Raw genomic sequence first — 25,789 nt, 5'->3', positions numbered from 1 at the left:
TCTCTACTGAAACGTAAACTTGAATTTATACAATTTTGTTTTATCTACTATATTATATGAATACATTATGCTGACGGTTAAATTAATTGAAAAAATAAATAAATAAAAATCTGGTTACTCAATTCGATTTATCTTACTAATATAATTTTTTTTTATTTAAACATGGTTATTTCGATTTAATCGAAATTTCTCTCACTCCTTGTGTTATTTGATTGGTTTTGCTATTTTTTTTACTCTACTTTTATTTGTGAAAATTGGTATACCAGACATGTCATCTCATTAAAGGTTTAACTGAGAAGTGGCTGACAACTAAATTTGTATTAATAACCTATTAGTATATAAATTTTTGTATGAGCTAGCTTTGAAAATTTTGATGCCAATTTGATTTGATGAAATTTAAAAACAATAAAGAATAGCTACCTCAGAATGTCACCACCATTTGAGGAAGTCACCGAATGTCAGAAAAAATATTTTATGAAACTTTTTTAAGACTTGACAAATTATATACTGATGTTTGAATTTATGGATATGATCACTGCCAGGTTAGAGTCCAAACAATTACCACCAGAAATACTTGTTCCTGCGACCATTCATGGTTGTCTGCAAATAGAGAGAAATATAGATATTCAACACTCTTTAATGCACACTAGAGCTCCAAAACTATGCTTTCCATAAGATAATATCTTTACTTGTTAAAATAATCAAGAACTTTACCTGTCGAAGAGAGTTCAAAACAGCATCATGAACCGAATCCAACCGAACTTGAAGCCCTTCATTTCCTAGGCTCTGTTGTTCCTCTTGTATTAGAATTGCCGACTCTGCAGCGGAACAGCTACAACTATAGACGTCGATCTTTTGAAGAGTTGGAGTCTCTCCAATATCAAAAGGGATCTCCTTCAATTTCTTGCAGTATCTAAGACTCAAGTGTTGCAAACTGGGAAAGTGTGTGTCATTGGCTTTCCAGTGGATCAAATCGAGCTCCTCGAGTTGCAGATATTTTAGACTGACGAATTCGTCATCATTTGGTTCCCATACCGGCCCTTCAAAGGAGTAGTGTTTCAATTTCAACACTTCAAGCTTAGGCAACGAGCCTACCATCGTCATTCTATTCCAAGATATTCTGCAACCCCTCAAAGTTAACTTCCTGAGTTGAAGTGGAAAAACAAACTTTACTTGCCTGGGAAACGTACTCTGAAACTGGATAAAGAAGAAACATTTCAAAGTCTCGAGTTTTTCTAGGTAGACAAAGTTGCTGAATCCATAGGAAGACCAGTTGGTTCGATTATACAAAATGTAATGGACTCCCAATCTTTTTAGATTCGGCATAATCTGAATTACCTCTTTCGTACATTTGAAATTTTCAACTCGGGAAAGTGTAATGAGGTCTTGTAGACTGAAAGAATGGATCCTGTTATGCTGTAAGCCAGAAGGCCCGCAAGGTAAGGAACCTCCGCTAAATAATATAAGATGTCTTAGTCGAGGCATTTTCAAGATGTCTGAAGGTAGATAGAAATACCGTTTGGAACGAAAAATTAAAGTCTGCAGATTTTGAAGATTAGATATTGAGGAAGGAAGCTTTCCCTTGCCCTTTCCCATGCCCTTGCCCATGTAGGCGAAAGCAAGGTATCTTAAGTTAACAAGCTTGAATATTTCAAAAGGGAACTCATAAAACAGCACTGGTAGTGCATCCAACACCTTAAGAAGTCTGAAACTCGCGATAAACGACGATAACAAGCAACCACTTGAGAAATTTGAGGTGAAATATAATAGAGAACGGATGGTTAATTCATGAATACTAGGACAGGAACCTGTATGAGTTCGATGGATACTAACACGTCGATTACTATTTCTACCATCTGAAGAAGCACGAACCTGAAGAAACTTCTCCTCCATGGCTTTTTTGACACACAAGTCCCTCAAAAGATCATGGATTCTGCAAGTTTTAATTTTTCCAAGATGGTTTCTCCGGCCAACCGTAACGAGACTCCTGTCAATCAGATCATTCAAGTACTCCTCTGCCACCTCTTCTGAGCTTTTAGGACTAAGAGGTTTTAGAAATCCTTCAGCAACCCAGAGCATGGTTAGCTGGGAGAGGAATATCTCTTGATCTTCGGGGAAGGCTCCCATGTAAAGAAAACACGACTTCAAATGATGAGGCAAGTGGTCATAACTCGAAGATAGAATCTCCATGATTTTATCATCAGTTCCTGATGTTGTTGAAGTTACGTTTTCCGCTATAATTTCCCAATATTCTCGTGTCTTGCTGCTGCCTTTGGAGAGGAGACCACCAATCACCACAATTGCAAGTGGAAGTCCTTTGCAATTCCATGCAATTTTCTTCCCAATTCCCTCAAGTTCATGAGGGGGAGATTCTTCCCCAAAAACCTTAATGCACAGCAGATTCCAACTTTCTTCCAAACCAAGGAGATTCATATGATGAACGTAGCTAATAGAATTTTCATAAAGAGCCACCTCTGATAACCGGGAAGTCAAGACGATACGGCTACCGTTGTATTCATCTGGAAAAAACCTTTTGACATCATCCCACACCTTGGTATCCCACACATCATCCATCACAATAAGGTATCTTCTACCCTTCAAACTTTTGTACAAATTCTCACATAATTTACCTGTACTTTCATTACGGAACTCATCTTTGACAGATCCACTAGATTTAAGAAGGTCTCTAACAATTTCTTGCACGCTATAATCTTGTGATACAGTCACCCATGCACGAGTGTCGAAATGATATTCAATAAGTGAGTCATCGTAGAGATTTCTAGCGAGAGTTGTCTTACCAATGCCTCCCATCCCAACAATGGAAATGGTTTCGAGTTTAGAAGATGATCCGGTCAGCCGATCCTTGATCTGTATAAAATCTTCATTGGATCCCACCATAAATGTCTTCTTTCTTGAAGAAAATTTTGATGAGACTGCAGAGAAAAAGTTCTTAGTTGGTTCCAGGTCTTCAACGGCTTTACCATCTTTGATCTTCGAGACAGACTCCAAAATGAACTCAAATTCATGTATCGTCTTGTGTATTAGCTTCATTGCACTTATATGATGGATGACATTTTGAAATTCAGCACAAAGCTTCTTCCTCCTTGATTTTGGAAAGATTTGTTTCGAAAAATAGGATTCAATGACATCTTCTCCTTCATAAGCGGCATCTGTGATTCGTCGTCCCAAGTCTGTGATTGTTGAGCTTCTCTTTTCTGAAGAATTTTCAAGAAAATCTAACAAGTGGCTAACCCTTTCCTTCAAAGAAGTAACACTTGGGTGCGGATGATAGATTTCTTCAAGCGTTTGCATGAGCGAAGATAGAGCAGCATGAGCCATCGATCTCCAGCAGGTGTACCTGTAAGCAACCAGCAAATTGCCAAAATAATTCTAGCTCCATGGTTAACTTTTAAAGAAAAGCACACAGTTTATTTAATTTTAAAAAAGTAATAATTTAGCTTTAACTTTATTAAAATACCTATCCAATTAATATATGCGCATAATAAAGAAATGATCCAAATCAAGTGATTACTCAATATTATATGTACACAAAAAGTTACATATCAATTTTATGATATAGATATCTGATATGATCGGATTATGAAAAAGTATTGAATTATAAAAAAATATTATGTTTCATTTTAATTATGAATCAAATTGATATATCTCGATAAAAAGATTGATAAGAACGTTTCTTATTGTATTTAATGAAGTTGTAGAAAATAACTGAATTTGGTATTTACAAGTGGGATGTCAAAATTGTCCAATGTCAAAAGGAATTGTGTAAAGAATAATGTTAAAGGTACAACCAAGCTTAAATTAAAATTCCAAAAATTTTATTTAGCTTAAAAGCGAGACTTTTTAATTTATTTTTAATTAATCGTTTTGCCGGTGTTTTAATCCCGAAAAATTCCAAACTTTAATATAAAATTCCTAAATTCAAAACTTAGTCTTTTTATATTATTTTAGCCATTATGAACCACGACTCGACCCCCGTGAGCCGTGTTTCGATTTATTTTTGTTTTGAAAATCCTAATATAACCTATAAACTTCGACCCCGAGCCATCTTTCGATTTTCTCGAGTCGCCCCCAAACCATGTTGATCCAAACTTTGACCAACCCATTGGAGCACCCTACTGGACCCTTGGATCCCTTAGAGACCAGCCCAAACCATGGAACGAAGCCCCCCAACCCTTTTCTGGCCGAGAACTCCATCTTGGTATGGACCACAACCATTATATCGCGATATTTTACTATTATATCGTGATATTTTGTATTCATTATATAGTGATATTTTGATAAATTGAATTTTTTGTGTTGTACAAATATGGATGTACATGTAACATGACTCTCGTAGAAAAATATAAAAATTCTCCATGTTAATAAAATATGATGATAAAATATATTTAATATAAAAGTTTTTTATTTTGCCCGAAATCAGCGAGAGAAAATTCAATCTTATTCTCAGCATATCCATGGCTTCCACGGCGTTAATTTCACTTCAGCAAACACTGGGAAGAGTGGCTCGGCCTAACGAACACTTTACATATTTAAACGAAATGGTTCTTTTCTTGTTGGATTCTTTGGAAGATTATTCAAAAAGGGGTAACTTAACAGGCAGTGATTTGGAACCGCGTCTCCAAGATGCGGCGTATGAAGCAGTGGGTATCATTCAAGCTCAATCATCGAAACAGGTGGTACCAAAATTACACAACTTTCTCTGGAAGATTTCTTGTTTTCATTACCTTGGAGATGAAACTCTAAATGTAAATACTCATCTGGAGGAGGAAAACGAACGCCTGCTGAAGGTTATACACGAATTCGAATTCATTGTGAAATCTGAGTCCGAGATTAGGAACGGGGAAGGTGATGAAGATATGCAGTCATTTGGAGACGATGATGTTACAGCGGGTCCATCAAGAATCGTTTCAAGTAGAGATATTCCTGTGGCGGAATGCAATGAGAATCTTTTGCAAATTAAGGATCGGCTGACGAGATCTTCTTCTAAGCTCGACATTGTTTCGATTGTCGGAAAGGGAGGCATCGGTAAGACTACTTGAGGCGCCCCAAACCTCGCCACGTAATCATACAACATGTGACGTCATATGCATAAAAATTTTCTTTTCAACGACGTAATAATATAATGCATATACGACAAAATACTGCAATCACCACACTATCTACATCAGTGTAGCAGAAACAATATAATAAATACACACATACAACTCAAATAAGACAATAAACTATACTGTCTCTATCTACTATCAACTACAGGAATGTTTGACTAGACACACCTAGTCCTTCACCACTATTCTGTCTCACAGCAGAGTCCTGTAACCTGTCCAACAGAAACAGCCCCCAAAGGGTGAGCATACACAACAATCATCATCGTAATACATAACAGTTATATTATCAACAATATAAAATATAACTGGAACGATAACAGAAATCCTGTCCAACAGAAACAGCCCCCAAAGGGTGAGCATACACAACAATCATCATCGTCCCATACTACTGCAACAACAACATCGACGATACGTCGCACCCCTACTCCGGCGACAGCAATATCGTTGAACGAATAACATCGACGATACGTCGCACCCCAACACCGGCGACAGCGATATCGTCGAACGAACAACATCAACGTGACGTCTCCCAACAATCAACAACCAACAATATCAACGATAATAAACAACAACAGATATAATATCAAATCACCCAATACCAGTGATTTATCATCGTTCAACGCAATAGTATTCATCAATACTAAACAATAACAACATATGCTCGTACGTCAACACGTACCTGATAATCGAGTATATATAAAATCTAGCTATTTCTTAGATCCCGAGGTTTGTGATGTATCTCAAATCGAAGACCTCGTGTCAACGATCCCAGAACTGAAGTCAGTTCGTCGATTGGATAAACCGATAAGTCACAAGATCGAAAAGAAAACCGAAAGCCCTCTTTTCTTTTCTCGCTTCTCTCTGCCTTTCTCGATATGTCAGTAGGTGCAATGAGATTCATTTCATTTGAATCCACCTTCTCAACTTTTATTTTATTTTATTTTTAAAATATTATTTATTGGTTTCCAGCCTATATACCATATTCAAATTACTGAACTAATAAAAAGAGGTATTTAATTTTCAGAATAAGAATGAATATAAGGTTCATCTATGGTAATTTTACAAAACATAAAAGGAATTATAAAAGATATACCAGAAAAATTAAACAACAGAGGATTTCCCGAAGACAACTTCAGAAACATAGATTCATAAAAATCACCCATGAACGCCTTAAACGCCATCTCTCGGCTAAGCAGGCTGAAGGGCTACAACATGAATTTATGCCTCTTCATTAACTTCGAACCTTGTGTTTACTATTTCCTGATTCGTCTTTAAACATTATATCCAACCATTAACCCTTATATTACATCAAATTCCAAAATTTAAATGAAATCTTTTATCATTTCAATTTAATTCCAAGTTACAAATAAATAAAGATCATGGTTTAGTAATGGGATGATTTAACATATTTATTATATTAATAATATAATATAATATATACTATTTAGCATTTTAACATCGGTATATCCCTTTGGATCAGTCAAACGATCACATTTTCCAAAACTCAAAACATAAAACTTCTATATCTTTGAGTTTTCTATGTTATATCCAAATCTCAAATCATTTGGACTTCATATGAGCAAGATATATCACTAATTACCATTTTGCCCTTAAAATTAATTCATTATTTTTTCAACTTATTTACGAAAATATCATCAAAATAAATTGAATATTTTTCAACTTATTTACGAAAATATCATCATACTATTTTATAGTCGTAATATCTCAGTCATTACACTACTCTTGCTCGAAATCTTTACAGCGACTCTCTTATTTGTTATTATTTCGACACTCGTGCGTGGGTTACTGTATCCCAAGTATACTACTTGTGGCGAATCCTACGAGACCTCCGAAATTCCATTAGCCTTGCTAGAGGAGAATCATGTGATACGGTTGTTATGGATCAATTAGCAGAGGATTTGTACAAAAGTTTGAAGGGTAGACAATACCTTATTGTAATGGATGATGTTTGGGATACCGAGTTCTGGGATGATATTAGACGGGTTTTTCCAGATGATAACAACGGTAGTCGGATCATTCTGACTACACGGCTATCAGAGGTGGCCATTCATGCCAATTCTTTTAGCTCTATTCATCACATGAGTCCTCTTACTTTGGAAGAAAGTTGGAATTTACTCCGTGCTACAGTGTTTGGGGAAGAAAGTTGCCCTTCTAAATTTGAGAAAATTGGGAAGGATATTGCAAAGAATTGCAAAGGGCTTCCGCTCGCAGTAGCCGTGATCGGTGGTCTTCTCTCCAAAGGCAGGAGGACTCAAGATTATTTGGAGTACATTGCAAGAAATGTGAAGTCTTTGGTAATTGGAAATGATGATCGATTGATGGGTATTTTATCTTTGAGTTACAGCTACTTGCCTGACCATCTGAAGTCTTGTTTTCTTTACATGGGAGTCTTCCCCGAAGATCAGGAGATATCCGTCTCTCAACTTGTCATGCTTTGGCTCGCTGAAGGATTTTTGAAACATGTCAGTTCTAAAAACTTAGAAGAGGTGGCAGAGGAGTACTTAAATGATCTAGTTAACAGAAATCTTGTCGTGGCTTGTCAGCGAAATCATCATGGACTTATAAAAACATGTAGCATCCATGATCTTCTGAGGGACTTGTGTGTTAAAAAAGCTGAGGAGGAGAGTTTCCTTCTAGTGATAGGTCGCCATGTTCGTCTTTTGTCAGAAGGTAGAAAGTCTAGCCATCGTATTAGCATCCATAAATCTCATTTAGGTTCAAGTTTTATAAGTGGTAACATAAACTCCATCCGTTCACTTTTATATTTCGAGCCAAATTATTCGGGTGATAGAAAATTATACTTTTTAGGAAGGTTAAAACTTCTAATAGTGTTGGATGCACTGTCAATGGTGTTTCGAGAGATTCCTTCTGAGATATTTCTACTAGTTAACTTAAGGTACCTTGCTTTCATTTATAAGAGGGCAGGGGCGTGCTTCCTGTAACAGTATCCAACCTTCAAAATCTACAGACCTTGATTTTTTTTTTTCAGCAAAATCTTCTCGTCTGCCTTCAGAAATTTGGAAATTGCCTCAGCTGAGACATCTTTTGTTAAATGTAGATTTCTTACCTCACCCTTCAAGGTCAATACACACTCTGCTTAATTCTTTCGGTCTTCAATACTTATCCACACTTTCAATTGTAAAAGATTTTAGTTGCACTAAGGAGGTCATTCAGAGTTTACAAAATCTGAAAAAATTTGGAGTTCATTGTTCTTCAGAAGATCATTCCAATTTCAACAATCTTTTTTATGCATTCAAGCTTGATTCCTTGAAATGCTTCATCTTTTACAACGTGGATCATTCGCAAGTGAGCTTTTTGTTCCCATTCAAACTCAGAAAGCTAACTCCAAGTTGTTGCAGAATGTCGTGGGATAAAATTACAATAGTGGGTTCTTTGCCTAATCTTGAAGTGCTGAAACTGAAAGATAATGCCTATAAAGGCCCTGTATGGGAACCAAATGACGGGGAATTTCTCCGACTAAAGTTTCTACTCCTTGATAGGATCGATTTGGTCCACTGGAACGCCAGCAAGTCACACTTTCCAAAACTTCAGCACTTGAGTCTTAGTTGTTGCTTCAATTTGGAAGAAATCCCTTACGAAATTGGAGATATTCCTACGCTACAAATGCTTGATTTGTATGAATGCAGCACTTCTGCTGCTGAGTCGGCAAAGCTAATACAAAAGGAACAAGAGAGCTTAGGAAACGAGCTTCAAGTTCGAATACTTTCGTTGGATGATTTTTTTTCCCAGTCAGAACGAAAGAAATCTTTTCGACAGGTAAATGTTGCGATGGCTTCCAAATTATCTGCCATATATTGGTTTTCAAATATAAAGTTATCTACTGTATATATTGATCTCGATTTTTCCAGTCAGAAAGAAAAAAACCAAAATAGAAAGTCTTGAACATTTTCAAATACATATACATGTACACACTTATCAAGATGATTGATTATGTTGTATTTAAAAAAAAAATAGGAAAGAAAATAAATATAAAATTTATGTAAGAACTCCTTGTTTTTTTTTATGACATGGGAACCTATAGTCCGCTATCATTCGGTAATCACCGGATAAAACCCCTTATCGGACTGATGCAATAATTTATCAACCACGTTAGTTAGATAAGACACACTGGACAAACTATGTGCGACAAAATCGCCCGAAAAGTTGTTAGTAGGAGAAATCAAACTCCTAACTTTTAATTAAGTATTCTTCTACTCTATCAACTTGAACATCTCTCAAACAAAATAACCCTTGTTTTTCTTTTGTTCACATGTTGCATTGGATGCTCACAGGCAAAATTATTTGTGAAGTAATTATTGGAGGTTATGATTATATATAAATATATTAAGTGTGGAATAAATTCGTATTTTAGGATAATGCAATTGCACTCACGCCTGCCAGGATTGTCCCCATCTTCTTCTTAAATAGATCAATGCTTGTATAAGATGGAACTTTAATAAAAAAAGACAATCCTGAAAAATGAAGACTTGGAACAGTTCCAACAAGAAACAAAAGTAAAAATATTCTATTTTTAAACTAAGAATATAAATAAACAACATTTGAATAAATAAATTGTGAAATATAACTCCAGAAATTGAGAAGGAAAAAAAAAAGACTGACCAAAAAGATCAGCGACTTCAACCAATATCAAATTAGAAAATGTTTTTCATTTTTTTTTAAAAAAAGAATATTAATGAGTAAAAAACTAAAAGTTTAAGCAACCAAAATCTCGTCATTGCTTTTCCAGTCGTGGTAGCTTTTACTAAACCAATTTTAAGTAGTCAAGAATCTTGGTGAACTGGTAAACCAAAAAAAAAAGTACTTTTTGCCGGTTTCAAATAAAAATATTTAGTCTTCTTTGAATTTTTAAAAATTTCTCACTAAAATTAAAGATTAAATATTCTCACTTATAATTAGAAGAGGAAAAAAAACACCCTTAAACTTATTAAGGCAAATAATCTTGTATTATTCGATACTATACTTGGAGTATTTCTCATCCTACGACACAATCAAATATTAATTTTTAAATCATTAATATATACGTTAAGTTGTACAAAAATATGAATAATATATATTATTTAATAATATTAGGATCAAAGAAGAAAAANCAATTTTCAGTTACGTGTACTTTACATTGACAAAAATCAAATGGTAGTAAATAAATAAAATATTTAATGGTCATCTGGATTTTTATTTATTTTTGGACTTTGGTAATTAACCTATAATTTAACAATAATAATCTACCTATGTATGTTATTAAACTTGATGTCTTTATACTAAAAAATTTGATGTTATGGCCATCTTTTTATTGAATATCAAATTCATTTTTAATTTAAAATTAGTTATTTAAGAAGAAATATATGATAGTAAATTTATCAACACAAATCTATTTGCATTGTATCTAAATCTTATTTAAATTCAAATTATCATGTGATCTCATTTAAAAATTATTATAAAAACCAAAATAATATAAAAACAATATGTAAACTTTTTCTTTTAATTATTTTAAAAAAAATCATATTAAATTTTTTGTTTATGCACGGATAGCATGTCATTTGAGTACTAGAATAATATTAATAACTTCCATCATATTTTAATTTGAGATATTTGTGATATAAATTATCAAATCATTAATAAATTTAGTTCGGATTTGTGATCATTTACTACTATGAATGTCAAATGTACTGGCGGAGGCCAGCTCCCAACCTGCCATTAGGTTGCGGATTAGGCGGGTCGGCCCGTCTATTTTTAAAAATATATATAAAATTAATTTTTTAAATAAAATATGTTAGAAAACTAAAAAAAAATTATTACAAAGTTATTTATCATAAAAATTAAGTCAAATAAAATTTAAAAATATTTATCTCAAAAAAACTTAAAAACACAATTTTATATTAAAAATAAAATCATATTATGGTAGCCAGCCCGCACTGTCTCGACCAGCACCGCCCTCACTTGTAACCCGTGCAGACTCAACCCGTTTGGCCAACCTTCAAATAGGTTGAGATTTTTCCAATCTAGTCCATCTCATTTATACGACAGTTTGGATCGACTCGACGTATCACATACTAAAAAATTACTTGACTATTTCAGCTAATGGAACTTTAGAAAATGTGATAAAAAGTAGTAAACGATCACTAATCACCCTTTTATATATTTGATTGATTTGATGATTTGATTTGAGAGCGCAATTGCCGATTTATTTAACAAAGGATCTGAAAGGTACAAGCAATTAAATGCAATTATGTCATTGTTCATGTTGGTTAGGTGAAACATTGCTTTCATATATAGTTTATTATTTATTTATTATTATTTATCATGGTTTCAAATACATTTCGTTCCGAAATTTTCGTGTGAAATGAACTCTAAATCATCGTGAATAGGTCTCTTGTGAGATAATCTCACGAATTTTTATCTATAAGATGAGTCAATCTTACCAATATTTACAATAAAAAGTAATATTCTTAGCATAAAACGTAATATTTTTTCATGGATGACTCAAATAAGAGATCTGTCTCACAAAATACGACTCGTGAGACCATCTAACATAAGTTTTTGTCAATAATCATTTATATTCTTTTTCTTCCATATTAAAACGTTAATTGACGTTAACATAGATTACACTCAAAATATTTCTTTTTTCTGAAACATCTTTTTATCAACTGGGAAACATTTTTAAAAAAAAAACAGTCATACTTGCATACATACATACATACATACATATATATATATATATACGGAATTGATATAATTAACTAAATATTAATTCCTACAAAAAAACTAAATATTAATTAATTGTTTAACATTAATTAATTTAAGTTTAAAAGGATAAAGTGGTGTGGACTCGAGACAAATTTCCACGACGACTTTCGACTCTATCATCTTCTTTCCAATATTTACTGTAACAGAGTGAGCATGCCGTGCGGTGCTTGATAACAAGGTTTGAAGATATATTTCTTGATGGGAAGGAGGAAACATACTGACTTTGATGTTAATGTTGTTTCCCTTCTCCCTTTTGGTTATATATATCATTAAAATGGGATTGTTTTTTTATATTTTCTTTGTGATTTTTTTAAAGAAATTTTGGGATGATCAAGGTTAGAATCTTTGGTGGTTTTTCATTTCATTTTATTTTGTTGCTGATAGAAAAAAGGTGTTCTATTAATTATCTTAGTGCGATTGGTGGACTGAAGGTGGATGCTTGACTTTTTACTTGGGTAGATCTGAATTGCATTATTGGATTTAGGACTTCAACTGAAATGTGCTGGTGCTGATTTTGTTCATATATTGTAATCGCATTTGAATTTTTTGGATGGAAATGATGTGGGAATTATTTCTATCATATTCTTTTGGAATCATTTCTTTATTTGTTTTTTTTAATGTTACAAGTCTAGATCCTCAAAAACTTATAGTTTCTTGATGTTATACTTTTTGGGGCTTGCATAATATGTCTCCTTCTTGAGGGAAAGTCATATATCCTCTCTATGAACGCGAATCTTTTTTTTACTGTAGAGCTAATGGGTGGGAAGAATTCAAAGAATCCGAGTACGGGTCGGTATTCATCTTATGGCTCCAGTTCACAATCATGGAATAATCATCCCTATCCACAGCCATCATATGTTCAACCGAGTCACAGCTACACAGCCCCAACGCCAACCTACGGTGTTCCATATGAGTCCAAGAGAAAATTGGAGAGGAAGTTCTCGAGAATAGATGACAACTACGACACCTTAGAACAGGTAGAATCATCATCTGAAATCCTTGTGCTGAATAAGATTAAAAAAAGGTTGCAAGTAAGAGCAGATTCATGGATCCTTCTTGTCAGTTAGTTGAAATCTTGATTGTCGATTATTGTAAACTAAATCTTTGATGGTGTAGAAATTTTTAATGTCGTGCATTCTTAAGATGTGTCTAAAGTTGTTAAAGATGTGCAGGGTAAGCAAGTGTTTGTGGATAGGTCAAGATAGTTTATCTTCTTAAAATGAAACAACAATCTGATGTTGAAATTTGTTTCATCCTTTCTAATTATGTAAACATAGGAAGCGTGCCTTGAACTTTCTTGAACTATTCATCTCAATAAAATATTCCTGATTTAGGTCACTGATGCACTATCACGAGCCGGTCTGGAATCCTCAAATTTAATTGTTGGAATTGATTTTACCAAAAGCAATGAATGGACAGGTATGTTGTCTTCTGCATGCCATTTTAAAAAAATAATAATTAAAGTGCAGTGCCATTGAATTTTCTTTTATTTTAGGTGCAAGGTCATTTCATCGAAGAAGTTTGCATGCCATTGGAGATGAGCAAAATCCTTATGAACAAGCCATATCAATCATCGGGAGAACATTATCCAAATTTGATGAAGATAATTTAATTCCATGTTATGGTTTTGGAGATGGTATTTTCTCGAGAATCTTGTTATTTCATTTTTCTGCGGTTGAGAAATGGGAGATTTTATTATTCTATTTTGACAGCATCAACGCATGACCAAGAAGTTTTTAGTTTTTTCCCGGATGAGAGATTTTGTGATGGCTTTGAGGAAGTTTTGACACGATATAGGGAGTTAGTACCTCGATTACGACTTGCAGGTTCAAGCTTGAGCCTTCTGATTTTTACCCAACTTATCAGTCTTCTTTTCTCTTGATAACTCTTGCTTCTTGTCTCCGCAGGGCCAACATCATTTGCTCCTATCATTGAAATGGCGATCACTATTGTGGAGAATAGCGGCGGCCAGTACCATGTTTTACTGATTATTGCTGACGGACAGGTAAGAAGTGCTTTTTTGGAACAAATAAAAACTATAATTTTTCCCCAATTCTTGATGGAACTTTACGTTGGTTTTTTCCGTAATGGTTCATTTTTTGAAGTCTTGGCTTGTGAATCATTGTTCATCCATGGTTTATCATTTAATTAAGGTTACAAGAAGTGTTGACACTGATCGAGGCCAATTAAGTACTCAAGAGAGGAAAACCGTTGAGGCAATAGTTAAAGCCAGGTGCAATTAGTGCATGCCAATGATGTGTTACGATCATATGTGCTAAAAAATAAATTGAATCCCTTCACCATTTTTCCTACTTTCTTTGGTTCATTTTGCAGTGAGTACCCGTTATCGATAATTTTAGTGGGAGTTGGAGATGGGCCATGGGATATGATGAAGGAATTTGATGACAATATCCCTGCTCGAGCATTCGACAATTTCCAGGTAAGTTAACCAGATGTAGCTTGCTCGTGGTAAAATCTATTAAAATAAAAAAGAAAAAAAAAGAGTACTCATTTTGGCAATTATCTTAAAATCTTACATCATTTATTACTTCCCTGTATATCCCTAGTTTGTAAACTTCACAGAAATCATGTCAAAAAACATGGACCGATCCAGGAAAGAAGCTGAGTTTGCGCTGGGAGCCTTAATGGAGATACCGTCTCAATATAAAGCAACATTGGAGCTCCAAATTCTTGGGTAAAATAATACAATTAATTTCTTTTAATTTGGGAAAGGTTTAACCGATATGTTCTTACATTGATCAAGTGGTTTGCTCAGTGCTTCTAGAGGGAAGGATGTAGACAGGGTATCTCTTCCCCCTCCTCTATATCGTCCAGCTGCTGCCACTGCATCAAAGCCTCCCCATTCTCGTAATTTCTACCCAAGTGCACCTGCTTCTCGAAGACATGATCCAGTTGCTCAAACGAGCCAGCCTTCGAGCTATGCTTCCGAAAACCATGTATGGAATCCCGCTTTTGTAGATAGTCCATAATTTTTTTAGTTGTTTCTCTTTTCTTTTGTTCTTGGGTGATGAAGTTATTCATAAATACCATAATTCTTTTACATTGCTGTTAAAAACCATGTTTTTCAAAAGCTCGAGTTCAAGGTACGTGGTGCAACAATAATTAGGAAATATATGACCATGTATGTACCCAGTTGATTGAACATTAAGTGACAAAGGCCTAAAAATAAGCACCATTTACCAATTTAATGAAGTATATGAGGAGGAATTTAGCAACAGGAGTTTTGAAGCTGTGAACGGGAACTGAACTCCTCTAAGGCATGACACATTCGTTCTAGAATGAAGACCCTTTTAGGCATGTGGCAATCTATTGATTCCGATAATGGCACACCGACTTTCAATGACAAAGTCCAGGTATATTGACCTTATATTATCCATACTTTGATAGCTTTGCCCTGTCTGCCTTGTGGATCCGAAGGATATGGCGTTTGGCTGTGGACATCAGGTATAAGTACTATTTTAGTTCCTCGATTTACTAAAAAAAAATAACAATGCCCGGTGACCATGACTTCATCTTCTATGCTTTTGTCCTTTTTGGTTAAGCAGACGTGTTGCGAATGTGGCCAAGACCTGTCATCATGCCCAATCTGCCGAATGGCAATTGAAACAAGGATAAAGCTTTACTGAATAGAAACCTTATCATCGAATTGAATGAGATTTATCCAATAAAAGATCTCTTCCATGTACAAATCTCCTACTTCTTTCCTTACTTCTGTCTTCACTCTTGCATCTGCATCTGTACAGCATCAGATGACATTCATCAGATTATCTTTCTTGATCGTTTGAAGGTACATTGATTGTTTAGCATTCTGTTGTTTAGTTCGTAGACTAGTGCATCTCTTTTCTTGAGTTGTTAACTAATGCAAATGCAATCCTATTTCTGACGATTTATTTATTTGTTCAGTATTTGTTTCTGAAGATCACTTACTTTCCATGCACCATTTTATATATTTTAGTCTTCTGAAGGTAATCGATGGGCTCATTGCATCAACACCACTTAAAAAATTAAAAACAAAAAACACCCTATGTAATAAACCTCCTGTTTTTATAAATCAGACATAAAACACCTTACCAGGGGGCTGAAATATGTTGGATTTAAAAAAAAAAATGAAGGATGTATTAGCCTGTTAATATTTTTAGAGATGGCTGTATTTTTTACTTTTCACTTGGAGATTGGTGTAATTGAGTCGTAGGCAATGGTACATTACTTTGTGTTATAGAATGAGATTAAAAATTGGACTTTCGAAAGTATTGTGCGACATTTTTTTGGCAAGATTTTGAATCAAGCGGATTGAATCGATTGATGTACAGTATGTAAAAACATAAACTATTAATATTCTTAACGCAGTGGGATTGAAAATTTTGTGTATTATTGGGAATTCACAAGCAATTATTCTTATTCAAATTTGTTGCAAATAAAAGAGAGAATATGCTTATATAGTGTATTATAAAATTGTAAAATTACAACGAATTTATTTAAATAATCTTTTTTAAAAAAAGTTGAATGTTAGAAGATTGACAAGATTTAATTACATGCAATGCATCTCATTATGTAAAACCCACCTAGCAACAAACTGTAACCTTAATCGCAATTCAATTAACCCAACACTCAAATTCCTCGTGGAAAATAAACAATTCCATTTCTTTCCAAATTCTAATGATCAGCCTTCAATTATCCGCTATTGAACTGTGCAATAAAAGAAGTATTAGGGAAGGGAAAATGGCAGCTTCTAATGAACAACACAGGTATTGTGGCAATGCACATGGCCTTAACTCACCACAACACTGTCATAATTTCAGACCAGACCGAATCAGGCCAGTTCGGCTACCAACTGCGTGGGCGATACAAGGGGGCACGATGCAGAGGGGCGCGTAAGAATTTGCAAGATACAATGGGACACGATGTAGAGGGACACTAACAATGTAAGGTATCCCACCGAACTACGTTTGGAGGTATTTGTACCGGCTCATATGGAGGAAGATTTCGATCATCAAAGGCCACGAAATGTGTCGATTTGTCGGCAATAGGTGGCAGACTATATTTATTAAGGTTGGTGGCAAGGGTTGGCATATTTGACTAATGATTCAGATAGAAAAAGGAAGACGCGTATACAGACAAGGGGTTCTAGTGAGTGATTGTACACCGTAAAATATTATAGTGAAATTCTTTTCATCTTGTCCGTGGTTTTTATCCTAATAAATTTTAAGTGTTTTCCACGTACATATCGGTATCCAGTTTATTTTTTATTTTCATATTTATTATCTCAAATTGTAGCACTCTTGACCAACACGATGCACATCAATGGAAGTGATAAAAGGGGTGGGATATGGGGCAGAATTTAGTGTTCATTTTTTCTTGGAAAAGAAGAATGAATCAAGAAACGAGGTCTCTTTTATAGAGTATTCGCCACCATTTAAAACACATTCCACATCAATGAACCAGAGGATGCTGATTCTCAAGTGCAAGAAGAGGGCGACGGATGAGAATGGAGGGATGAAAGCTGTTTTTGAAGCTCCTCCATCTCCCCAAAGTGGCACCTTCTGGTTATTACATCCTTAGTGTTGTCAATAACGAAATTCCTGGTATCTCTCAATGGGTTAGATTTAAACATACTTGAAAGTTCTTTTTTTTTTCCCCCCTTTTTGGTGTATCTCTGTAGATTTGTGTTCTTTTGTTTTAACTTGTGAACGTGGATCAAAGGGCAATTGAAGAAATCCAAACAGGATTTCATAAATGTAAATGAGCTATGAATTCTTATATTCAGATGATGTCGATTTATGAAATGACTAAAATACAAATAGAGACGTCATAGATCCTTCCTAACCCGCCAACCAAATTACACGTAAAATTGGTTAGATCCGTCGAGTCCGCTTACCACATAAAATAGTTGGGTTGGAATGATAATTTCCCAACCCACGGTTGTGAGCTGGTATCCCGTTTCACGTCTCTAAATACAAAGGAAACAAAAATGGCTCAATGACCCAAATAACAGATGCTACGGTTTTCAATAAAGCCGAAAGCTGGTCATGTGTGCGTATGCACAACACTACACATAAAGCACTTTTTTACACAGACCTGGGAAGAATACAAAGGAGTTTACCTTGTCATATTATTTACATTTTCGGGACCATGTGAGTATACATGCTCAATATGAAAAAGACCACCTATTCCCCTCTCAGTTGAGCTTCTCGACTTGTCAGTGGCACATATCGTACAGAAGTTTCGGTTCGGACGCTAAGTGAACCGTCCATTTGTTTTTCTACGACTTTCAAATCCTGGAACATGTTCCCAACAGGGATCACCAATCTTCCGCCTGGCTTCAATTGTTCAATAAGTGCTTCTGGAATTTCTGATGCGGCTGCTCCAACGTGAATTGCATCGTAAGGGGCACGCTGGGGCCATCCCAGTCTTCCATCTGTTCAGCATTGAAAATCTTGTAATCCGTGAAGTTGAACATACAGTAGAACTAACATGATTTTCTTGGCACTGAATTGATTTCAACAGATATAAGTTGACTAGACAACTTAATCTAGGTAGCGAGAAATCCAAAAGCCGAAAGGGTCGACGGGGTGCCTCAGGATTTACAGGGTGAGGGGAATGTATAAAAACGATGCATCAAGTTACCATATGTCAGCTGTCTTCAAAATAGGTTAGGCAACAACTAGTCACAAAGCACATGAAACCATTTTCCTCAAAAAAAAAGCCTGAAAACTGAACAAAAAACAACCTTTGAATGCACAATTCCATCCGAAATAAAATGGCAATCGACGACATACCGCCAGCATGCATGGATAGGAATCCTTCTTTCAGTAGTTGTGCAGCAGCACTCTTTTGGATATTTATAATAGAGGACTCAACCAGCTCAGGAATATGTTCCACTCCAACAGCACGACCTCGTGGCCCAACCATGACTGCAAAGCATGCGGTCAAATACCCAGTGCCTAAAAGCGAAGATGTTTCAGGACATAAAAATCCGAGAGTTCTCAATTCCGGAGGCCAAAAATTGCATCTATCTTTCTTTTTTTTTCTTTTTTTTTTTTACCAAATTCACCATATGAAAAACATAATTTATAACAGTAACAAACAAGATTTTAAACCGTTTATCATATCCAACTTGACATCCATCGGTATTGCCAGTGTATATTAATTTTTTTAAAAAAAGTAGTGTAAATTAATTTAATTACATGGAATAGACGCGCTGAAAACTGATAGCCATATCAGATAACCTAAAAAAACTAAAATAAACAGAAATGGCGAACACAGTTACAACGTGGGGCCAGAAACCAGCTTACACGAATATGAAAAATTCCTAATATTTAAGGATGAGGTGATACATATTTACCTGAGCCAATATCCAACGCGTGCATTCCAGGTTTTAAATTGTTTTCCAACAATTCAAGGCATGTGGCATGCATGTGAGGGGCAGAAATAGTAGCATTGTAACCTATCTGCGCCGGAGTGTCAACATATGGCGGTGTACCTTCAGGAACAAACAATGCCCTGTCTATGCTTTTCATTACTTCAGCTATTTTATTTGATTTTATCACTCCATATCTCTGCAACTGATCCACCATTTCATTATTCTTATCGACACCACTTCCAGTCCAGATCCGCTGCTTAGGAACATAAAACAACATTGAGATAAGACTTGACAGGACGGTCCGTCTCATGATCTGTCACCAAGTGAACAGGAAACTAAATAACAATATCATAACATAATTTTCTTAAGAAAACTCTAGGATTCAGTCAATCATAAAATTAAAATTAGCTATTCAAAGCACTCGTTCAGTGATGAATTCTAAAATATAACCTCAGGAAAAAAAAACAAAGAAGAAACCATCGTCCTTACCAAGGTCAATAAATGCCAATCTAAGTTCGATTACCATTTTAACAAATCCTGCGAAACCCATCGCAAAAACCAATTATTTGGCTTCAGCAGCTTAATCTTGTTTATTAGTTCACATACAAGGAACAGTAAATCCTTCCACGTTCCATTTAACAGATAAAGCTATCATTCATATAAACGGCACATCTACTCCAACTTTTTATTGCATAATCAAGACTAATTTTGAATCACTTTAGATAGCCAAATTCAAACATTTCCTACCGCAGAAAAGCTCAATCCAGCTTCCGAAACAATCAATATATTCCAAACAAGACATTTCCATGAAAAATTTCAGTAGTTACAGCCACTTCAAGCCAAAATGCAGTGCCATCATCAAGGCAATACACATAATTCATTCTATAGAAAAATCTCTGGTAAATCATGATGATGTTCCTGGGTAAAGAATAGTGGAAAAAATAACTAAATAGAACAGTACCTCCATGCGGGAAAAAAGAGAGTTTCCCATTAAGTGAGGATTAAGCAAGCGGCGGCCAGAGGATATGGTGGAGCTATTGAGGACGGCGACAGGCGGCGGAGAGAGTTCCCGTGTACGGCGGTGGTGGAGGTAGCGAGGAGTGAGGTACGAGAAGGATAACTGAATAGGCGCACGATAGCGGCAACCCCAAGCTATTGGTGAGTGTGACGTGGAAGGCAAATCGTTTTTTGTCACCATACCTTTCTTGCTTACCGCCTGCTTCGTGTCTCTCTGTCAAGCTTCAGCTGCTTCTATCGCACCGCTAAATTAAGGTTTTATAAATAATCTTAAAAAAGTAGGAATCAATAGCCCCTATAGCTCAGTGGTAGAGCGCCAGTCTTGTAAACTGGAGGTCTGTAGTTCGATCCTGCATGGGGGCATACTATTAAGAATAATTATATTTTTTAAAATTTTCATTTTTAAACTGTTGGTGTTTTTATTCGAACAGCGTCTTGTATTATAATATGTAAATCCTTTGAACTGTATTTTTATTGTGTTCTTCTCAAGTTTCTATGATTTTTTCAAATGGTTTTTAATGTGTTAATTTAATTGAGGTTGACATATTTATTTAAGTTTCGAAATTCATGGCATTTCAATAATATATTCATGATATCAAATATTTTGGTGTAATTGTGTTGTGATATCATGAATGTTTAATATATCATACTCATATATTCATAACGCGTGTATCTCAGTTGTTAGTATTTATAAAATTTCGACTCTTTTAAGATATTTAATTTAATTAATAATTAAATTGCATAAGGTACATTGCTCAACCGCCAAAGAAAAATTCATCATACAATCGTTATTAAATTCAATTTTACAAAATTAACTTTTAATTTCAAATAGATCAATGGAGCAATACAAACCGAAAGATCTGAAAATAAAAACCTCATACCATATGAGGTTAAATAATGTTAATATATTTTTTTAATAAAGGTGAAAACCTACCACAATTATTTTTCGGTACGTGCTAAATAATAAGATACAAACCACTTTAGTCAGATAAATTAAACTGAACAAACATTGTGTGACAAACTCGCTCGAAAAAAAATTGATAAAAGAAATCGAACTCCTGATCACTGATCGAGCACATGTATCCATGCACTAGTAAATAAGATTAGAGGGCGTTAAAACTTATTTTACTACACTTAATTTTATTTTTTTAAAAAAGAAATACATACTTTTGTATTTTTTTTAAACAATTTCGATCTAAACTTAATCTTGAAATGTGAGAAAATTAAAATCTGATCGACTTAAGAGTACTACTCTTTGCATCATCGTTCAGATAAGCAATGAACTGGTCTGGTCTTTTAGATTTTGATTACTTCGAGCAGAAGAACCATTACAGACGAGTATCAGTGGCCACCTTCAAACCATACAAGTAGCACTCAATCATCTACCCAAAGGTGCCTTGCAGATCTTTTGATCTCCACCATGTAAAATTGACTGAAATGTTGTTCCTAACAAAAGTAAAACATGCAGACGATATCTCATTCACTGTAAAGCTGAAACTTGCACCGTTGGAGTCAAATGGGCCGAACACCAGCTTTTGATAAATTCATATCCCATTAAGCAAAAGCAACCTGAACTCACAAACACTAGAAATGCCTTTTATTATGTCCTGCAGTTTCTAAAGAAGTAATGGAGCAGTTTCTTAAGGTATTTTGCATGTGTTAGTGCTACGGTATTGAAGCACTCACAGGCATCACAGTTGATTCAGCCAGAGAGAATGCTGAAAGAATCGGAACGCCTACGAGGTTACCAGCCACCAAATCTTATTCTGTCACTTAAGCTCTGTACATTCAGCGCTGGATTATTAATAAGTGAAATTCATATCACTGTGACTTAACAAGCTCAGCGATCTTCTTTCATTTTTCTGTAACTCAGTAGGTCAATCTTGTAAACAACTTTTCGTGCAACCATTGGCCCATTGCAACTCTTATCCTCGTCTAGAAACTCCATTTCACGATGATAAAAACAGCTATAATGAACAATCACATTTTTCATCCCAGAAGTTACTTGGCCTCCGTTGTTAATATCAAGAGGAGACATTTTTAGCTGATTCCATGTCTCACTATAACACTCATCATCCATGACAATCAGACACATATTGCCGAATAAAAGTTTTCCTGACTTCTTTCTATGTCTCGTAGTTATCACCATCTTGTTATTAGTCGCTCTTTTGCTCTTTAGAAAAGAGACTATGAGTACTTCATGAGCGCTCATGTCTTGATGCAAGACAATTACGAACTCTCCTTTCTGTCTACGTGCACACTGTTTTTGAGCCAAATACTCCTGATCAGACCATATTCCTTGAGAAAGAAATAGCCTATAATCGCGAACTGGAAATTCGTGTGTAATTTTCTTATTGCGAAAAATCTTGCCAACTCGTCGCATACAAATGACAGAGACAACTTCAATCTCCTTGTCATCCACATTTTCCTCCCTCACCACCTATCAAAATTGAAACACTGACATTTTAAATGCGGGAAAAACTAGAGTTCATTCGATATGCTTTTGGTAAAAGAATCACATTTATATCAACACCATATTTTCTCAGTGCTTTAACTTCATTGATGATCATAATACAACATTCACAAAAATTTATAAAAATGCAATTTTCGTTACCAAAATTATTGATCAAGCTGTCATGAAACACTGCTTTTCTAGTACCCATAACTCGTAAACAATAAAAATCTTTACTTGGAACAAGAAAATGCAGAAGCTAAATATATAGAAAAATGTGCATACTTTTGTTTTGGTTTCTTCAGGTAAATCTCGGACTTGCACAACGCCAAAATCAATCCTTCTAATCGCACTAAAAATTCTTTCCACTTTAATCCTCACACTCCGAACCTCTTTTGCAATCCCAACAAGTTTAATCATACCACCAAACCCTAATTTCTTCCAGAAATCCCGATCTCTCCTCTCCCCAGCTAGATTTTCCAAAGCACCGATCACATATTCCCCTTCAGAAACAACCACCCTTATTCCCCTCACAAATTCCTCAGCCGCGTCGTTCCTGAGGCGTTTCTTGGCTGAATCTTTGAGGAAGGCTTTGAACAGACGGATATCGTTCTCCAGCATCTCCGCTTGGTTCTTGGCTCCAAGGATCAATCTAGCATGGTGAATAATCAGCCGTCTGAGGTTCGAGAGAAGGAAGTGAACAGCAATATCTGCGATTTTGAGCCGGATTTTTGGAGGTTTTTTGTTTGTGAAGAAGTATAATGTTGCAAAGGAAATAAGTTTGAGGGGGAATCCATGGATTAATGGCAGGGGAAAACGGAGCAATTTCTCCATCAACAGCTTCATAGCTATGTACTGAGTACCAGTTCACAGATGCGGTCAGCGAAATCTCCTGTTTGCTTCCGAGTTAGTTGATTATAAAACAACACTGCACAAACCAAAGCAGGTCAATGTGATATCTGACGATGAAGCTATGATCTATGAGTCAACTTGCACTTTTTTGAGGGAGTCGTGAGACGGGTTAATCCTACCCATATTCATAATAAAAAGTAATATTTTTAGCATAAAAAGTAATATTTTTTCATGGATGACCCAAATAAGAGATCCGTCTCACAAATACGACCCGTAAGACCGTCTCACACGAGTTTTTGCCATTATAATATACTAGTGTATCGACTCACACATTATATATTTATATAATATTTTTATAATTTATTTGATTTATATTTAAATGAAGATCAAAATATAATTATAAAAAATAGTAAGACGTATATATATATATAGACGTCTATCATGTAAATTTATATAAGCATTGATGAAGTGACATTCATTAGATGTGATGAATATAGAAAAATTATACAGAATATCACCACATCGATGTTTGCATAAATTTGTACGGCATGTGTGTCTGTATAACATGTGTGTGTATACATTGTATTTATACTATAATATGAAAATGGGGTTTAGAATAAGAGTGAGTCTCATGTAAGACCGTCTCACGGATCTTAATCGGTGAGACGGGTCAACCCTATCCATATTCACAATTAAAAGTAATACTCTTGGCATAAAAAGTAATACTTTTTCATGGATGACCCAAATAAAAGATCTGTCTCACAAATACGACCGTGAGACCGTCTCACACAAGTTTTTGCCTTAGAATAACTCAATGGCATGGTGTTTGGCAGACCATCTTACCCCTAATTTTTAAAATCACCCCTCGATACTCTTTTCGTTCGAATCGAGTATCGGATATTCCAACATATTCGGAAAAAATTGTCATCTGACCATAATAATTGGGCTACATAGGTGGCCCATATGCAATGTGTTTAATATTGTGAACGGGCTAGTTAACTGCATCCGGTTAGAGCCCAATCGAAAAATAAAGACTACAAATTCCGGCTCACTAAAATTATCCATAATTAAATTCCTCTAAAAAAAACACACAACTAAAGTGATTTACTACGATAATATAACCAATCAGGTTATTCGGATAATGAGTAATTAGTTAACTTTTTTTAAAAATTATTGTTCGGCTCAAAACGATTCGATTATTATTTTTTCAGTAGCAAACAAATAGAACAATCACGTTTACGAGGTAGAAATTGTTTTCGTTTCATGTCTACTTTTGCAGTCGTTTGGTTCATTTCTTGTATAAATGGATTTGATTCATTTGACTAATTTATTTATATTTATATAATACAATTTTATAAGTTTTCTTGATTAAAAAATTAATAATAAAATCGACTAGTTAGTTGAACCATGTCTTTTTTTTATAACACAGTACCGTAAATACACAAATTCCACCCATTGCACGCCTCAAACCATTCCTTTCAAGCACGATCGCGAATTGCCATTAGTCAATACCAGGATTCTATCCAAAAACAAAATAAAAACAAGTCATACCAAGATATGCGGGAAGGAAAAACAACGATATATCAGTCATAAATACTAATTATCTTTCGAACGTGTTGCGTGTTTAGCATACTAATTTAATACGTTTTAAAAACATCTAAAAATATCAAAGTATTCNATATAGAGCCGAAAGCGTAGTAATTATTATGTGATCGGGAGCACAATAAGAAGAAAAAAAAGCAAGAAGATTTGGCCACAGCAAAAGGGTACTCCACCTAATATTCTAATGCAAATCAAGCTGTCACTTTGATCAGGCTAGGCGGAAAATGTAGTTTTTTGGTGGATTATAGTGATCATATGAAGCGTGTGAAAAATGAATCAAGCACTATTTCGACATCATTATTGTGAAAAAAACCTTTTCGTTTTTTTCACTATCTCCAGTTTGACCATGTCCATCTAGGGATGAGCAATATTTCGGTTAAACCGAATTAACCGACCGAACCGAGCCAATTCGGAAATTCGGTTCGGTTATTTCGGAAATTCGGTTTTTAAGTTTAAAAAATATCGGTTAATTCGATTCGGTTACGGTTTTCAAAATTTTGAAATCGGTTAACCGAATTAACCGAATTATTAAATAATATTATTTAATAAATTTTTATTATTTATCAATATATATAT

General features: G+C 34.9%; 5 protein-coding genes and 1 non-coding gene across 12 annotated transcripts; 3 read left to right on the top strand and 3 right to left on the bottom strand.

The window, feature by feature from the left end:
- Positions 1–366: 366 nt before the first annotated feature.
- Positions 367–3,400, bottom strand: LOC140967486 (putative late blight resistance protein homolog R1A-10). Its single transcript, XM_073428026.1, has 2 exons — positions 715–3,400; positions 367–600 (listed from the first exon to the last, which is right to left on the bottom strand). The coding sequence occupies exons 1-2, from the start codon at positions 3,337–3,339 to the stop codon at positions 559–561; spliced, it is 2,667 nt and encodes an 888-aa protein (XP_073284127.1). The 5' UTR covers positions 3,340–3,400; the 3' UTR covers positions 367–558.
- Positions 3,401–6,868: 3,468 nt separating this feature from the next.
- LOC140967608 (putative late blight resistance protein homolog R1C-3) lies at positions 6,869–8,964 on the top strand. Its single transcript, XM_073428219.1, has one exon. It carries the CDS (start codon positions 7,025–7,027, stop codon positions 8,087–8,089), a length of 1,065 nt encoding a protein of 354 aa, XP_073284320.1. The 5' UTR covers positions 6,869–7,024; the 3' UTR covers positions 8,090–8,964.
- Positions 8,965–11,948: 2,984 nt separating this feature from the next.
- Positions 11,949–15,832, top strand: LOC140967527 (E3 ubiquitin-protein ligase RGLG2-like). 4 transcript variants are annotated; one of them, XM_073428103.1, is made up of 13 exons: positions 12,092–12,172; positions 12,206–12,244; positions 12,660–12,886; positions 13,244–13,328; positions 13,405–13,545; positions 13,622–13,735; positions 13,817–13,914; positions 14,063–14,142; positions 14,244–14,349; positions 14,477–14,604; positions 14,686–14,866; positions 15,318–15,374; positions 15,476–15,832. In XM_073428103.1, the coding sequence occupies exons 1-13, from the start codon at positions 12,136–12,138 to the stop codon at positions 15,554–15,556; spliced, it is 1,374 nt and encodes a 457-aa protein (XP_073284204.1). In that variant the 5' UTR covers positions 12,092–12,135; the 3' UTR covers positions 15,557–15,832. The 4 variants fall into 4 exon arrangements, with proteins under 4 accessions (XP_073284205.1, XP_073284206.1, XP_073284204.1 ...); XM_073428104.1 differs by lacking the exons at positions 12,092–12,172; positions 12,206–12,244 and adding an exon at positions 11,949–12,087; XM_073428105.1 differs by lacking the exon at positions 12,206–12,244 and having other exon boundaries at positions 12,000–12,143.
- A 2,228-nt stretch (positions 15,833–18,060) lies between these two features.
- Positions 18,061–20,525, bottom strand: LOC140967644 (protein-L-isoaspartate O-methyltransferase 1-like). Of its 4 annotated transcripts, XM_073428335.1 has the most exons (5): positions 20,252–20,385; positions 19,780–19,827; positions 19,273–19,603; positions 18,707–18,871; positions 18,061–18,345 (listed from the first exon to the last, which is right to left on the bottom strand). In XM_073428335.1, the coding sequence occupies exons 3-5, from the start codon at positions 19,598–19,600 to the stop codon at positions 18,095–18,097; spliced, it is 744 nt and encodes a 247-aa protein (XP_073284436.1). In that variant the 5' UTR covers positions 19,601–19,603; positions 19,780–19,827; positions 20,252–20,385; the 3' UTR covers positions 18,061–18,094. The 4 variants fall into 4 exon arrangements, with proteins under 4 accessions (XP_073284436.1, XP_073284433.1, XP_073284434.1 ...); XM_073428332.1 differs by lacking the exon at positions 19,780–19,827 and having other exon boundaries at positions 20,252–20,525; XM_073428333.1 differs by lacking the exon at positions 19,780–19,827 and having other exon boundaries at positions 18,707–18,841; positions 20,252–20,525.
- Positions 20,526–20,598: 73 nt separating this feature from the next.
- On the top strand, positions 20,599–20,670 carry TRNAT-UGU (transfer RNA threonine (anticodon UGU)). Its single transcript has one exon. It is a non-coding gene; the product is annotated as a tRNA-Thr (tRNA).
- Positions 20,671–21,348: 678 nt separating this feature from the next.
- Positions 21,349–23,743, bottom strand: LOC140967623 (uncharacterized). The gene is made up of 2 exons (XM_073428241.1): positions 23,045–23,743; positions 21,349–22,747 (listed from the first exon to the last, which is right to left on the bottom strand). The coding sequence occupies exons 1-2, from the start codon at positions 23,603–23,605 to the stop codon at positions 22,148–22,150; spliced, it is 1,161 nt and encodes a 386-aa protein (XP_073284342.1). The 5' UTR covers positions 23,606–23,743; the 3' UTR covers positions 21,349–22,147.
- Positions 23,744–25,789: the final 2,046 nt, after the last annotated feature.

The sequence above is a fragment of the Primulina huaijiensis genome, unplaced genomic scaffold, assembly GCF_012295235.1.
Source record: "Primulina huaijiensis isolate GDHJ02 unplaced genomic scaffold, ASM1229523v2 scaffold25443, whole genome shotgun sequence".
Classification (NCBI taxonomy): Eukaryota; Viridiplantae; Streptophyta; class Magnoliopsida; order Lamiales; family Gesneriaceae; genus Primulina; species Primulina huaijiensis.
The sequence above is the reverse complement of the archived record's forward strand: the minus strand, read 5'-3'. Positions and strand labels throughout refer to the sequence as shown.